Source organism: Melospiza melodia, chromosome 1 (genome assembly GCF_035770615.1).
Source record: "Melospiza melodia melodia isolate bMelMel2 chromosome 1, bMelMel2.pri, whole genome shotgun sequence".
Lineage (NCBI taxonomy): Eukaryota > Metazoa > Chordata > Aves > Passeriformes > Passerellidae > Melospiza > Melospiza melodia.
This window is the reverse complement of record NC_086194.1, coordinates 101,819,451-101,835,449: the sequence shown is the minus strand read 5'-3', so window position 1 is coordinate 101,835,449 and position 15,999 is coordinate 101,819,451. Positions and strand designations below refer to the sequence as shown.

The 15,999-nt window shown below is 39.6% G+C and overlaps 1 protein-coding gene across 1 annotated transcript in view; it reads left to right on the top strand.

Moving 5' to 3' along the window:
• Window positions 1-15,999, top strand: part of ANKRD33B (ankyrin repeat domain 33B) — a 45,009-nt gene that overhangs the window by 17,025 nt on the left and 11,985 nt on the right. Inside the window, exon 2 of the mRNA XM_063162794.1 lies at window positions 12,473-12,602. Within this exon, the coding sequence (XP_063018864.1) occupies window positions 12,473-12,602 (130 nt within the window). The remainder of the gene's footprint in view (window positions 1-12,472; window positions 12,603-15,999) is intronic.

Genomic DNA, 15,999 nt, shown 5'->3' with positions numbered 1-15,999 from the left:
AACCCCAAGCCTGCTTTTGAACCACATTACTCATGATTTTTAAAAAGTTGAGTATAAAAAAACAGTGAGCTACTAGAGGAAAAAATGTCCCTCTGGACAGATTGATTCCATGTCACAATGTGTGCTTTCTCAAACAAAAAACGCCAGGCTGAGCCTCTTTCAGATTAATAAGGTGGATGAGCCTATTCCCTAAATACATCACTAAATTAATGTGAAGCTATTCACTAGGACTTGCAAGCCAGTAGCAGCAGCATTCTTGGTTTAGCCAAGTGCTAGTCTCTGATCTTACAAAACTGTAATTCTGCCTTTTCTTAAAATAGATGTATTTTTCACAGGGTGATGCTAAACCTTCAGGAAGGAACCGTTCCTTAATGAGAAGCCTGAGGCATGCTGGATTTCCTCTCCAGTGGCTGTGTGCAGCCTATCAGTTACTTTATTACTTAAATAGACAGGATTGTAGGTTTATGGGTTTTATAGTAGGAGTCCTTGCTCTCTAATCAGCCATGAACATTACAGAGCCAGTGTTGTAGGTGTAAGTCACAAGAGCACAACCATGTTTGACCTTGACCAAAGAACATTTACATAAAAAATAGAGGTCTTACTGAAACACAGGTCATGTGTTCTGCTGTAATTTAAAATGTGATCACAGTCACCAGTGGTTCTAACAGCTATAAAAAATGAAAAAAAAAGAGAATAAAATTTATAGTGCTTGTGAACCATGCATTACTGCAAAATTGCATACTTTGTTTGAAGTTAGTGCTTTCACCCGGAAATTAAAATCTCCAGGATTCAGAAACTGTGAATTTTTCAAGATTGTATTTAGAAAAATAATTATTAGTGCCTCTTTTCTCTCTCTCTCTCTCTCTCTCTCTCCCTTTTTTTTTTTTTTTCTTCTTTTTATGGAGACTCAGTTTCAGTGCAGTTTGTGGAGTGCTACTAATAAGCCATGCATAGATGGGAAAGAGCAAAAAAACTTCCTATGAAGTCAGGAACTGTGGTACTTTCCTCCAAGTTTCACACACCTGAATACTAGGAATAATACCTATAAAATACATTTTTTTGCCTCCAGCATGGTCATCTGTGATATTCCACAGCAGCTGCATTCCGTAGAATTGTAGGATTACAGGATTGCAACCTTTTAGGATCACAAGAGTTGACACTAATCCACACATATAAAAATCCACTTTAGGTCTCTGAGTGAAAAACAGTCCCATCCATTCACCACAGATGCATCTGTTGCTCAAAACCACTTATTTTCTAATAAAAAGCAGGAGACTTTTTTATATTTATACACAAAAAAAAATTTTTTTTTGCTTTTTTAGAGCTAGGGAAAGAAAAAGAAGGGGCATAAATCAGTGGAAAACTAGACTAGGTAAAACCAGAAGCATAACCAAGATGAAGGAAGCTTTTTCATTGTGGAAAGCATAATGAAAAGGGCTTTTAAGAACCTGGACACTTTGACATCCAAAGAACCATTGTCACTTGCAGTAGTTGATGATAACCTGAAGGGCAAGATAGTGAGATTCCAACAGTGGGACCTTTGCTTGATAGAAGTAAAATAGCAATGTTTGGTCCAGGTGGAGAATCCCTTTCATATCTACCAGTAATATTTCAACATACCGTTCTTTCTACATTAGTATTAACCTTGCATTTCCATGAACAACAAGGTTGTTGTCACCATGTTATCCTCTTGTTTGAAAAGAGGATTTTGGCTGTTGCTATGTGATAGCACAGCCAGAGAGAAGGATGTAAGGTGAATCCTGTAGGGGAAATACTAATACTCTCATCTGAGACACCTGTGCCCTTCTGCTGTGCAAGGGCAGCTGCTCCCTTTGCCCTGTCTTTTTTTCACTGGGGAAGAAAGTTTGCCACATTTTCCTGGTCCATTCGGGTCAATTTCAGGATCAATAAGCTTATTAGAAGATCCAAGATCAAGAAGGAAGGTTATTATTAGAAGTGCTAGAGAAAAGGAAGCAATGAAGTTCAAGAGGTGGAGCACAGGATTAGCTGGGAAGAAGACACAATGAGGGTGTTACGTTTCCACTGATGCCATTATGAAACTCATTGTCAAATGGCACTCTAATACGGAGACTGGGCTCCTAGTGCTCTTGCAGCTTCCATGGATCAAAGGGTGAGGAAATAGGCTGGCCCTATTGTGTGTGGTATTACTGAATCATACAGCAGGTTGGGTTGGAGGGGAGTTTAAAACTCATCTAGTTTTTTTTACTTGCCTCATTATGCAGCACTGTGTGTAGTGTACGCTCAGTTCCCCTCTTTGGAGTCATAAGAAGGGTGTACAGTTTCTCTTCTTGAGAGAATAGGGCCTCTGCAAGGAAGAGATTTCACCCTGATGGGTATTTTACTTCATCAAGTTGATTTCTTCTGAGGAAAAAAGAGCTTTCAGGTTTAAGGCTTTTGTTTGGTTGGTTTTTGGGTTTTTTAGTTGGTTGGGGCTTTGGGTTTGTTTTTCCCCCCTGTGTCAGATTAGCCACTGATGGACTGAATTGCTTCTGGGCTCTTTCATTGCAAGGTTTGGGTCTGGTGTGATTTCACAGAAGAACAATTGCAAAATGAATTTACAGAAGTTGGAGGAAAACTTGGGAAACTTCTTGGGAAGGTCTTTCCTAAAGAAAACTGCAGTACCTTACTGCCACAAGAGGGTGCTTGCAAGCTCATAACTGGTCATTTCAGAGACTTTCACAGTGAAAATGTTCTGGGGGCTTTAAAATATTATTTACAGAAGAGACAGATTAGATACAGTGATAGATTCTGATGGTGTGAAAGGTTGTACATTCATCTTTTGCTCGGTGTCAAGTTAAAATTTATCTTTATGAAGATTTTGTGAGAGGTCTCCTGAAAAAAACCCTATGCATTCAAACACTCTATTAAACTTCTTGCAGCAGATCTCAACTACAACCTGCCTGCATCTGACAGAACATAACAAAAAGGAAAATGCATCTATTAAACACAGAGAGGAGTTGAATCATACACTTTAAAGCCAAAGGGAGCTCTTTTTGACAGAGTTATGTCAGTGCACACAATGCATTTCACATGGCTTCTGAATGCCCTACAAAATGCTTTTTAAATGATGTAAACTCTCCTTTTCATCCTAAGTGTGTATGAAGGTGTACATATATTTAAAGGCAAGGAGAGAAGTTGACAGCAGAGTTTGTCAGGCACAGGAGCTGAAGTTCACATCTAAACTTGTTTCTGAATGTTCCCAGAGGTCTTTTGTGCTGAGAGAGTGCACTGCACACAGGTCACACCAGGTTTGGTTATGCTGTTAGATGACCCAGCTTTGACTATCACTTTGTTTACCTTTTAGGAGGTTTAGTCATTCTGAAAACAGAGTAAACAAAATGCTTGTGATAGAGAAGGCTACAATTTTGACATTGGATTTTGAAGTAATCTGGCAATTGAGAGACTCTCCAAAATGTTTTACATATAATCATATCCACAAAAGGTACAGTTTGAGCTTTATTACAAGCACTCCTTCTTCCAGTGATGCCCAAACCCACTGCAGCTCTGTGCAGCAAACAGCCAAAGCAGCAGGTGATCCCAGCCTCAGGTGTCTTTAGGAGGAAGCAGTCTGCACTTTTCTGCTTTGAATCTATCAATAGTTGGAAACAGCTATTCCAAGCAAAGCACAGTAAGGTACTGTTCATTTAAGCACCCAGAAATACATTATCCTTGTGCACAGAATGGTTTCCAGCCATTGGGAGCCTTGGTGAATGCTGCATATCAAGTCAGAAAGAAAAAGAAATGAAATTAAAATCTACTCACCATTTGCTTTAGCAGGACCCTGATGCTGGCAGGAGTCTGTCCAATTGCCTCCCCAGCCTTCTGCAGTGAATGGTTTGAGTTGCTAATGTTCAAAGCACCTTGAAGTTAAGACATGAGACTTGTGGTAGAAATGCCTTCAGGGTTTATATCAGGACCCCCTAATTAAATAAATTACAGAATCACAGAATGCTTTGGGTTTGAAGAGGCCTTAAAGATCATTTGGTTCCCGCCCCTCTGCAGTGGGCAGGGACACCTTCCACTAGACGAGGCTGCTCAGGGCCCGTCCGACCTGGCCTGAACACTGCCAGGGATGGGGCACCCACAGCTTCTCTGGGCAGCCTGCTCCAGTGCCCCACCACCCTCACGGTACATCATTTACATTCTTTTCTGAAGCCAGACCTCTTGCTTTTTGTAAGGCAGAATGTCCTGCATTTAGCACTGATGCCAAAACATAGAGGACTGTATAAATTTGCTGCTGTGGGTCTTGTGTTACTACCACCAACACTATGAAATCTCAGCACTAACATTTGTCAATACTAACACTTGTTACTATGTGCAGTACAAACAGGTAAGCTAGGATTAGTAAAGGCTGCACTATTTATCAGGGATTATTGCTATTTATTAGTTGTACCCAGTATGACAGTCTAAATAAAATTAAAATATGACATTTAATCTGATACAATTCGTGTTGCTTCGCCTGCCATTTTCTCACACTACTTTCTGTTCTTTGCAGCAAGGCACCTCATAAACAGAACACAGAACCCTTTCTCAAAAATGGAATTCTGGACTGTTTTGCCATGTTATTGAATCTTGATATAACTTCTTTTTATCTTATGTATAATGATGGTAAACTCCACTAGATGACCTGTCAGTTCATTTGAAGGATATGTTATTTGTATTAATCGGTATTTCCCTGAAGTTTCCTTACTTAGTCCTTCTCTAAATTATGCCTTGTTTAGTTCTGCTGTGACCAGAGATCCTGCATACATTGCTAAGCTTTGTTTTGGACTGATTGCACACATCAAATATCACTCTGTGGGAAAATGATCCCAGTTTCCTCTCTTTCCATATAAACTTCTTGATTCTGTATGTTGCTTTGTTGCATGTCATTTGGCTGTGACTAGCAAAGGAACTTCTTCCTGCTGAAATTTCAGATTGATGAGTAGATTCCTAATCCTTTCCCATCTGTCACTGAAAAATAATATAGTATTTTAACAGAATTGGTATCGAGCATGAATGTGTAGATCTGCTAACATTTTGAGCAGTTTTTATTTTTTTTTAATACGTGTTAATGGAATCACATTAAATAACCTAACTCATGCATCTCAACATTTAAATATGCCCAAGCTAGTTGTGGCTGCTGCTGGTTCTTGTTCACATGTTCAGCTCCAGCTGAGGTTCAGAGGAGAGAGCTGCAAAAGATTTTTCACATGATAACATAGATCTAGTTGCTGCTGTTTCAAGAAGTGTCATCAGCATAAGTCAGAGGAAAACAGCTGGCAATGCAGCCCAGGCCTCCTGCCACTCAGTCAGCACAACATCCCTTGGCTCATGTTTTTTCTGCAGGGTTGTTCCCACTGTTAGATGTAATCCTGAGTGTCCTCTGCTTCTGGCCTGCTTCTGCCATGGAAATGATTGTCCAGAGGATGTGATACCGCCAGGAACAAAGCAGCCCTTTTCTCTGGTGATGGGGAGAGATGGTGCTGGCCACCACAGGCTGCTGGTCAGGTTGTACAGTCCAAAAATATCTTCTGTGCTTCATCACCCCCCAGGCCCCTGGACATGGTGTGGTTTGGGGTGAGAGGTGGCAGTGTGTAGGGTGGGAGGTGGTGGCAGATGGAGCAGATAAAGAAGTGTGAGAGAGAAGTCAGCCTCCACAGCTCCTGGAGCATCCCTGGGGTGCAGGATGAGGTGTGGGGCTCCCGAGCACCCAGGTGTAGACTTACCTGGACTTTGCCTCATGGGAAGATTAGAACTGCCTCAGGAGCAAGGAGGAAGGAAGGATCACTATTTTTGGTGTAATGCTCCTGTTCTCCTCCCATCAGGCTTCCCATAGGCTGAAGATCATCTCTTCCCCTGTCCTCTCCCCTAGACTTTGGTCAAGAAAGCTGTGTCAAAAGGCAGCCAGATGGCTGGTGTTGGGATACATGGGGCACTGCTGGAGCTGGGCACATGTTTCAGCCTCCTGTGGAACAGTGCACAACCCTTAGGTCCCCATCAGCTCATGGGGTTTAGATTTCCTACTGAATTATTTGCTTTTATTATGTATCTTGATATTATTAAAAAAAAAAGTAGAGAAGGTTAATATCTCATAAGCATCTCTCAGAATTGCCATGTATTTCTTATATATCCCACGCACTGGAATATCTCTGACTACTCAGCATGTATTTTTTTGCTTGTAAGTCCCTTATGGCTCTTAGCAGTTACTTCTGGTTTCTGCCAGCTGCTTGCATCACCAGTGATGCTGAAACTAATTCAGATGATGTACATGTTAGTGAATAAGGAAAATCCCACTATTTTTATTACCTTTTCCTGTTGTCTGCTTTATTACACAAGTGGCACGGCTTCTCTTTGTTGCGTAATGCAAGCTTTTGCAGGCATAGTAAAACGAACTTTGCTGGCACTATTTTTAGAGGTGATCACGGGGATTTGGATTAGAATAGATTAAGTAAGGATTTCTGCAGAGATGATACATATACCTTTCCTTAAAGACATGTGGCCTGACTGATTGAAGAGGTGCTTATGGAATAAGTGAAGCTGAACACATCAAAAAAATTGGAGCAGAAAATTGATGGGTCATCGTCTGTGTGTCCATGGACTGGATTGTGTTTTTATGTAGTGGAGCACGGTCCATACTGAGAAATGAATCTGTAAATGCTCACAACTCTGCAAAGCAAAGGTGGCAATTTTGTGCCTGTGGTATTGAGTCCCTGGCAGGGGCAGCACCATTTGAGCTCGATTTTGGATGCAGGATTAGGCTTTGGGCTACTCTGTTCCTCTGCAGAGCAGGCAGAGAGTTTTGCACACTGATGCTCCATCCATGCTTGGACACCCTTTTGTACTTCTCTGAACACTTTCCCTGGCAAAATTAACCTCTCCCTCCTTTCCCCTCCAGGCATGTGGAGTTGTCATCAAGCAACCGTTGGACAAAACTTATTTAAATTTCCCGTTCTTTTTTTGTCTCTTTCGCAATACAAATGTGCATGTGGCTAAGCCATTGCAGTCCTTTCTTTAAAAGGTCAGCCTAAATTATTTTCTGCAGATAATATTAGGGCTTATGTGCTTGATGGATTTCTGTAGCACATCAACACCACTTCTTGAGGGACTGATGACCTGAATAATTACCTCGTCTCTGTCGCTGTTGAAATAATCAACCTAAACCAAATATAAAATAAGCTCAAGCCACTTCTGAAAGTTTCTCAGATTGCCATTTTTATACTGGAAGGTTTTGTGCATGATACAAAATTAGTATGTAGCAGATCATGGTGCTCAGTGCTACATTTTGCTTTTTAAATACAACATAAATGTAAAATCTGTGTTAGAGTGAAGTTTCACACAGTTGCAGAGCTTTTAGTGGCAATCAGAATTATCAGAATTACCCTGAAATTATTTAAAATTCTGTTATCGTATGAGTTTTGTATAAGACAAAATATTAAACACATGAATTATTATTTTTATGAATCAACAAGAAAATGCTTCAAAACAGCTTTTTATTCCTTTATTCTTTTTTATTCTTTCATTTCTACTACTTTCAATATTTTTTAATAACATGTTTTTAACTTACACTTAATTTTCATTGTTGTCCTTGCATGTGATTATGGATTACAATGAATCATTATCTCATTTAATTCAATTACATGTGGTTTTAATCACTGCTAGTAAACCAGCCTTGCAGAATTGTCATTAGCACTTACAGATGCATGCAAAGCAAACTGGACAGTTGTTTATCACAGTGCTTGTGGAGAGAAATGGGTAATACCACTTTAGCCTTTTGCCAGACTCATTTTGTCTGGGGTAATTGGCAAAAAACTATAATAAGCTGTTTTCATTCTCAGCATGTTGGTGGAAAATAGGTTGCCTGAAGAGAACTTTAAAAAAGCTAAATAAATTGCATGCTGCATGTGATTTGCTTGTTATTCAGCTTGAGTTCAATATTGATCCTTCGGTATTTCTTGTGATCCCTATTATCTGTAATGATCTAGCATACAAATAGCCCTACATCAGTAATTTTGTCATAATATCTGATTTATAAAATTGTCTCTTGAGGTATCCATGACCTCACTTAATCAGACATGTTATTATGTCATTAGCCAACACAGCTGAGCAAAACAGAGTTTATTTTCATAGTGGCAGCACTGTTCCAGTCTTGCATGAAATCAAAGGCACATGGAGAATTTTAATTTGAAACAGAATCAGAAGATTCACTGCTTGAGGAAGGTGTTGCAACATCTGAGTAACTTCAGGTAGTCCCATACCTGTTGTGTTAATTTGTGTACTGTGAGAAGAAATTAAGAAAAGTAGTTATACTTTATTTAGAATGTATGGAAAACAAGTATTTTATTTGGGACTGTTTTGTCATATATTCTAAACATTTTTAATTTTTCTGACACTTCAAAACAAAGGGGGATCTTTCAAAAATGTGCTGGTTACACAAAAGTCAGGTATATCATATACCACAGAAAAAATGTGGGAAAGCTCCGTGTAATGTCAAATATTCCCCAGAGAAAAGACAGAGCCCTCAACACCTGGAAGTATTGTGGCTTCTACTTGGAAAACACCCATTCCTGAGCTGCTTTCCACCTCCCCTTCTGTGGAAAAATGACAGTAAATGTTAATGTAGTTGGTGTGATGGATGGCTCACGCTTTCCTGTTTGTCACACAGGGCCTGTGCATGGTATTTGAAAAATGAAATAGGATCAGTTGCAAACCTTGTTTCATATTTTAAATCTCTTATGCACAGAGAATCTGTCTCATTGGTCTGGGAGAATGATGGGCAGCAACCTGGCCACTGATCGGGAGAGAGCGAGGCAGATAACAGAGTATCCCTGAAAAGCAAGGATGCTCTGCTTGCACCTTGTGACATGTGTACAGTTACACTAATAATTGATACTTATTATTATATATTAATGGGAACTGTTTGAGTTTTGTTATTATTTAAAATAAGTGGTGTTGGAGGACATGGAGAAGGGAAGAGAGGGGAAAGGATGCTGTCGAAGTTTAGGCAGAGAATATTCTTTGAAGAATTATCAATCTTTCTTTCTCCTAAAGCTGTCACAAGTAGTGAGTACTTCTGAGAATTGATCTTTGTGACAAAAATAATGGTAAGATTCAATTTTAAAAATACTTTTTTTCCCATATACACTAACCATTTCATAATTGCACTGTGGCCTTTCATATAAGGAACAGAATAATGGATGCCTTTGGTAGAATATTATTGTCATGTCTCTTCTGAGGGTAACCAGATTGTTCAGGTTCAGTATTTTCTAACTAAAACTCATTTATTTTAGATTTTGAAAAGACATTAAGTTCACAGCTGTATTTTCCTGCACACTGCTGTGATAAAGGCTACTGCTTTATTGATCTCTTCAAAAGACAGTTTGCTGGAGGCGATTTTGTATCACTTATTAATTGAGACTGTTGAAGGAGTTTTTAATATATGGAAGTACTTATTGGTATATGAATTTAAAGATTCTAGACTGAGTCACTTTGATAGTGACTGATTTCACATGCTGGCTGATCTGTTTGTACTAGCTTTCAGCAAGCAGAATATAGACAGGGTCAGAAATGGATGCAAAGGAAAAAAAATAGGAAAAAGAAAAGCAACCTGAAAACACAAATTATCATTGTATCATTGCATGAAGTTTGGAAAATAACCATCAAATCCAGAAGTCTATTGCAGCTTTCATGGTAAAGCTGCAGCCTCCTGCACCCCCTTTCAGCATCTGACACTAGGGTGGGAAGGGTTGTGCAAAGGAAAGCAGTCCCTCAGCAAGCAGTCTGTCTCACCCACCTCCCATAGAACTGCAAAAGGGGTGAAAAAAACCACATCAGCTTTATAGAAGGGATTTGTTTTTATTTTTTCATGCCATAGCTTGTTTTGCTTCTCACCCAGGGACTGCTAGGTGTGCACTCCCCCGTATACTGGGTTCTCACACTCTTATCTGGCGCACTTCAGATTTGTAAAACTGTTCTTCAAGGATGATTTTCTGTGCTACTGCATCATGTAATCCCTCAGAAAGCTCCTGCTCTCTCTTGCTTTTCTTTATCCTTAAGCAAGCAGTCTTTGATAGCATCTTTGGAAAATAAACTTCAGAAAATGTTGACACCTAAGTAATCCTTCTGGTGTTTAAACACAGAATGGTGAGTGAGTTTGATTGATTTGAAGATAATTTGTGTCTTATATCTGCTGAAATCAGAATGCCAGTGTTAGATGTATCAGTTCCTATCTGTCCACTAAAAGTAGGACAAAATCCCTCCATACTGTAATGGAAAAGCCTCTTGCAAAAAACCCCTCCAAAAAACCCCCCAAAAACCAAAAAACCCACTAATGTTTGTTATCTTTTTTTTTTTTTTTTTTTTTTTTACTGCACTTTAACAATATTTTAACTTCATACTTTTACAAAGAGAACAAAAAACCAAACTTATTTTAAGCATTTGGTAACTATTTTTAGAACAAAAAAATGTTCTGTGAAAACATGCTGTGAAAATATCCTCCAGATATTGGGTGAAACAGGTTGCTTTTATTTTTTTCATTAGAGGTAGAGATAGCTACGTTTTTTTTTTATTCTTACAACCTTTTTGAAACTATCTTCAAAAATGCCATTTTTTCCAGTGAATAATAGAATCTCTTTTGTTATTGTCAAAAGCTTTTGGTCTCCAAACAATTGTAAACTTAATTTTCTGCTATCAGAAGTAACGGACATTTTACTGAATGACTGCATGGTGTTTTAAATCTTCACTGTTTTTGGAGTTGTAAAGACCTATATCCTGATCATCAGGTGAAAAATTAAATTATTAAAGAATGGAAATAATGCTCAAACCCTTAGAAAATGGACATTGACACATTTTTCTTAAAGCTAAAGACTGTTACATTACAGTAAAACTTGGATTAATCTGTACAATCTCACCAGGAAAGTACATACGTTCAGTAAAAAAAAGCTGAAAATAAATGACTTTTGGCAGAATCCTCTGTTCCTCTGTACAATTCCAATGGAAGGCTTTGAAGTATTAGATGTACTTCACAAGAAAATGAAGATGCCCTTTATAAAGCAAGATGCCCTTTATAAAGCAATGGTAGGTGTCGCTTCATGCTGAGGGCAAGAGCGAATTGAGAACAAAAGAAAGCAGAGTAATTACTTTATTGAGAGATGTAATTGAGAAATAACCTACATAGCCTGTGAACAGCCTGAAGAGTATCTCTCACTCCTGTATCTCAGTGAAGGTGTTTGCCTCCTCAGCCAAGAGAACTATCCAGAACAACAGTGAAACAGGACACTGAATAAGTAACTAGTTAAGATGACAATAAATAAGAGGCCACAGTTGTCATCTGCTGAACATCTCCGTCTTAGTAATGTCCATGGAGAAAGAAATAAAGAGAATGTGTAGGCAAGAGAAAAATGATGGAGGAGTCGGGCTGGGCCAGTCTGTTTGCATAACCAGGTTCTCCCTGCAGGTCTTTGGTGTGAGTGCATTCCAGGCAGGCAGGGCAAGCAGGCAGTTTGAGATTTGTGTCTCTGCCCCCATCTTTTGGGCAGTCAGTCAGTCAGATGCTCATGCAGAGCTCAGGCTCGCTGAGTGACGCGCTGGCAGCAGCGAGGGAGCGCAGGGAGCGCTGATGCGTCTGCGCCTGCCCTCCCCTACACACATCAGGCCCAGGCTGAACCAGGGCTGCCCAAGCAATCCTGAAGACTGGAGATAATGGCTTTAATCCTGGTGGTCAAGAGAGCAGCCAGGATTAAGCACTGTGGTTCTATTTAATTAATGACACGTGTATTTTGCAGTATTTTAGGGAAGCTGTCAGTTTGCTGCTGTGGAGTGAAACACAATCTGGGTACCGAGCATAGTTACAGGGTTTACCTCCTGGCTTGGCTTCCTCTTGGAAATTTTACAGCCTCCATCTGTCATAAAACACATTAAACAGGATCTCTTCTAAAAGCAATTTAATTTTATTTATGATTATAAAAAAAGGAGGCATAGTTCTAATGGGAAATTTGAATTATTTAACAATAGCAACAGGCAGTATGAACACAACTCCTGCCCACCACTTTCCCTTCATGGAACAAATAGCTGTTTTTCAGAGAATTAATATTCAGAACAGGTCCAGTTCATCTTACCTGCTGCGTTCATTTTATTATATAATAAAATCAGATTTATTCTCATTTGGGTATAGAGTATATAGCCAAATAAGCATAAGCCATTTATAAACAGTTACTTTGCATGTAGTATAATGTAATACCTACTCTCTTAGGTATTTATGAGGAATATCAAACATTACTTGCCAAAGGGCAGAGATAAAAAGAAGTGTATGGATCTGAACATTGTGCCTGGAGGTGATCACTAGTTGTGCTGGTACCTTTTCAGTTCTTCAGTCTGGAAGAAAAAAAAAAATTAAACAGCTGTCTAGTAAGCTTCTTCAGTGAATTTTTCTCAGTCTGGCAAACCTAAGTCTCTCTTTATATTTTACTTACAGAATGGTCTTATCGTTGCCTGTTACCAAGGTTATGTGGATATTGTAATGGCCTTAGCACAATGCCCTCACCTTGATGTGAACTGGCAGGACAACGAGGGGAACACGGCTCTAATTACAGCTGCTCAGGCAGGTAAGGCTCTCTGTATCACCTCTTACATGCAGGGTCTTGGGAGGAGTGTGTGTTTAGGTCGCTTAATTTTAGGATTTTTTTTCAAATCCCTGAAAGAAATTATTCTGTGTAAAATAATTCTGGCTAAGCCCACTCCCAAATAGGGTTGTCGTGATTTTCTTTGAACTAATTAATCTACAATAGTATTTATCCAGCAGATTAAGGGAGCAAAAGTTATATGTTTTTAGTAGACACCATTAATTATTTTAGCCTAAAATAAAGAAAACCTCATCCCAAGTGTGCAGTATTATAGTGCTTCGTTCCTTTAAGCTGATTTTCCTATGTTTGCTCTGGCGAGCAACAGTTGAGCACTGGACATGTAATATGCTGCATTAGTGCTTTCCTCCCATATTTGCTGCACCTGCCTCAGAGAGTCTGTAGGAATTGATAACTGTAGGAAAACATATCATCATTAAGAAATACCTTATCTGCTAAGACATCCTTCATCCACTCCACAGCTGAAAAGCAAAAAATCTCAGCAGGATTTAGGATTTGCCAATGATCCTTTTGTAACAGCTGATATCAACATCAACCATGTTAATCCTGATGCAGGCTGGAGTTTAGCACAAGGTTTTGCTTTTATCGCACCCAGCATGGTAATGTACAGTGAATGAGTCTTATAGATCATTTAGATGTAAGAGAAGCTCCCAGGAGAGTTCCTTGCTTCCAGTGTTGAGTTAGAAAACAATAATTTGATTATTTCTGTTTAAACTGAAGGGCTGTGCTTCAATCTTTAAGGGAAGGTTTAGTTTCCTCTAACAAGTGTCAACAAAGTGCGAAACCATGTAAATCAGGAAAAATTTCTCCAAGGAAGGAAGCCATCACTTTGTGGTGTAAAAGCCGGGGATTGCCTGGCTCTGCATCTCTGGTTTCCTTTGCGTGTTTTAAGGCACTCTGAAAAGGCAGTCACTTTCCAAGGCAATGCACAGCTGGCCTTTATCATGTCTGCTGACTGGTGAGGAGTCTGGGATGTTTGTGGGAGCTCCTGGGACATAGTCCTTACTCCTGGACACTGGCTGCCTGAAGGGAACTGATTGCCATCAGGGAGCATCAATGGGCATTACAAGCCACATTTAAAGACTGGAGCAGTTCGGTTTCCATGTCAATTTAGTAATAGCGCCACTGGACATTTCCAGGTAGTACCTAACCTTGCTTTGTATTGTACCAAAAAGTGAACTCTGTGAAAGTTCCTGCAAGATGGGTCTTGAATACTGGAAAAAAGAACTGTGACCACATTCATAGCAAAGTCATGAGTACAGTAGCTTTCCAAAGAAGGTGGAGAAGTCCCCAAAACACTAATCTACTTTTATTTATCTGCCCTAATATAAATTTGAACTAAAAAAGGTTTAACATTGCCTCCTTCTTGACCTTTATAACTCATGATAATGAGCTCAGAATTAATCCAGTGGGCTGACATTGACTTGACACTCTCTGCCAGTACTTGCTATTGATCCCAAAAGCAACTGGAAATTACTGTAGTCAACAGAAATTTATACAAACCCCCAACAACTTGGATGTTTTCCCCTGCCTGTGCTAATCCTGAGCTACAGGGTTTACACCAATACTGCTGCAGTGTTAATAGAGATTACTGTGAGGCTAACATTGCAACCAGAGGAGTTACAGTGCAATAGATGCTGCTTAATTATTGCCGGATGTTAAGTAGTAACTCTGAGCAATGCATTATAATGACCTGAAAGCAAAGCTTATGCAAGCTTGCCTTCAGTGGAGAATTTATTTGCTGGGGGAGGGGTTAACTTTAGGCTGTGAAAGTAATCACACTTTTGCAAAATAAGTTATTCTGAAATCACTGTTGTTTATACCAAAACTATGGGGTTTGCTGTGGAAAGTCTAATAGCAAATCCACGTTATTTCAGATATCTGTGAGATGACATCTGAAGGTTTCAGAAAGTGCTGCCATTTTTGTTATGATCCACTGCCAGGTGGGCCATCGTGTATTGCCAGACCTCAAAGGGGAGCTGGATGGGAAAAATCATGTGGTCTTGAGGAGTTGTTCCTTGTGTATAGATACCAAAACAGATGACAGGGAGGTCTCTTCACTTGTGCTGAGGAGTTTAAAATCCACATTTGCCTATGCCATTTCTAATTTGAGATTCTCATCCTCCAACAAAAGTATCCAAGGCTGAAGTGTTCTTCATGGGCTAACCAGAGAAAGACAGTTTGGAAGGATCAGTGAAAAGCAGTTCTGTCTTAACAAGCTTATTAATATAGAAAAATAACCACAAAGTGCTCTGCTTTGTATGTAAAGGTCACATTTGAAAATTGGTCTGTTCGCCTGCTTACTCTAGGTTTCCTATTTCTTATATCCCTTTTCAGAGAGAGCTTGCCTTCCAGAACTGTAAATGCATTGCAGTCTGCAGCAGGTGGTGCCCAGAAATGGGTGGCAATGCTATTGAAGCAGAAGCAAAATCATTAAATATCATTACAAGGACAGTGCAGAAAAAAAAGGGAGATTGATACAAACATGTGGTTGAAATAACAAGTGGAAAAGGAGAAGAAGGAAAATTACAATTTTTTTTTTCTCAGTTCTGCTGCTGATGGGGACATAGCTACATCAGTGTATAGTAATTGGCATGCACTGGTGCTCAGAGGGAGTTGTATTTGCTTACAAAGTATGGATGTTTTATGTTACAGCCACCAGTTTGAGAGCCTTGCTGGGAACACAAAATTGGAAGTTATCCCAGTTTCTGTTTATTAAGAAAGACATGAGAACACAAACACCTAAAGCACCCAGAGGATAAAGCCTTCTGGGTGTCTTTGGTTCCATCCATCTGTGAGGAAGCATTCGCTGCCCGCAGGCCAAACACAAGAATTTTGCAGGTACAGTTCAGGAGTGAGATGTTATTTGACAAAGGGTCTTCCTTACTATGCAGCTTATCCTTCTGCCTGCATTACACAGATTATTAGGTAATATTGTCATCATTACAGGCCTTTCCTTTGTGGCAGCAATTAAGTGAATTAAGCTATTACAGACATCTGTGCTGATCTCTAAATATGGCTCGCAGGGAGAAGAAGTGAGCCCTTGGCATGCCAGTTCTGGTAGGAAGTAGATCTGGCTTGCAAACAGCAAAAGCCTGCTTTGAATTCAGTATCACCAAACAGGCTGAGCCCAGGCTCGTTTATTTTAGAGCTGCACAGGGCTTTCACAGCAGACTTTACATCACAGGAGGCTCACCCAGTTTATAAATTAGGTACAGGCTGCTCATTCACGCAGACACAGGAGAACCAAAGCAAACTTCATGGCATTAAATCAAAAGTGTACGACAGGGTTTGAACTAAAACTTGGCAGCTCTGAGTTTTGCTTTGAATTTGATATCTGTTTGAACTGGAAATCTGAAGC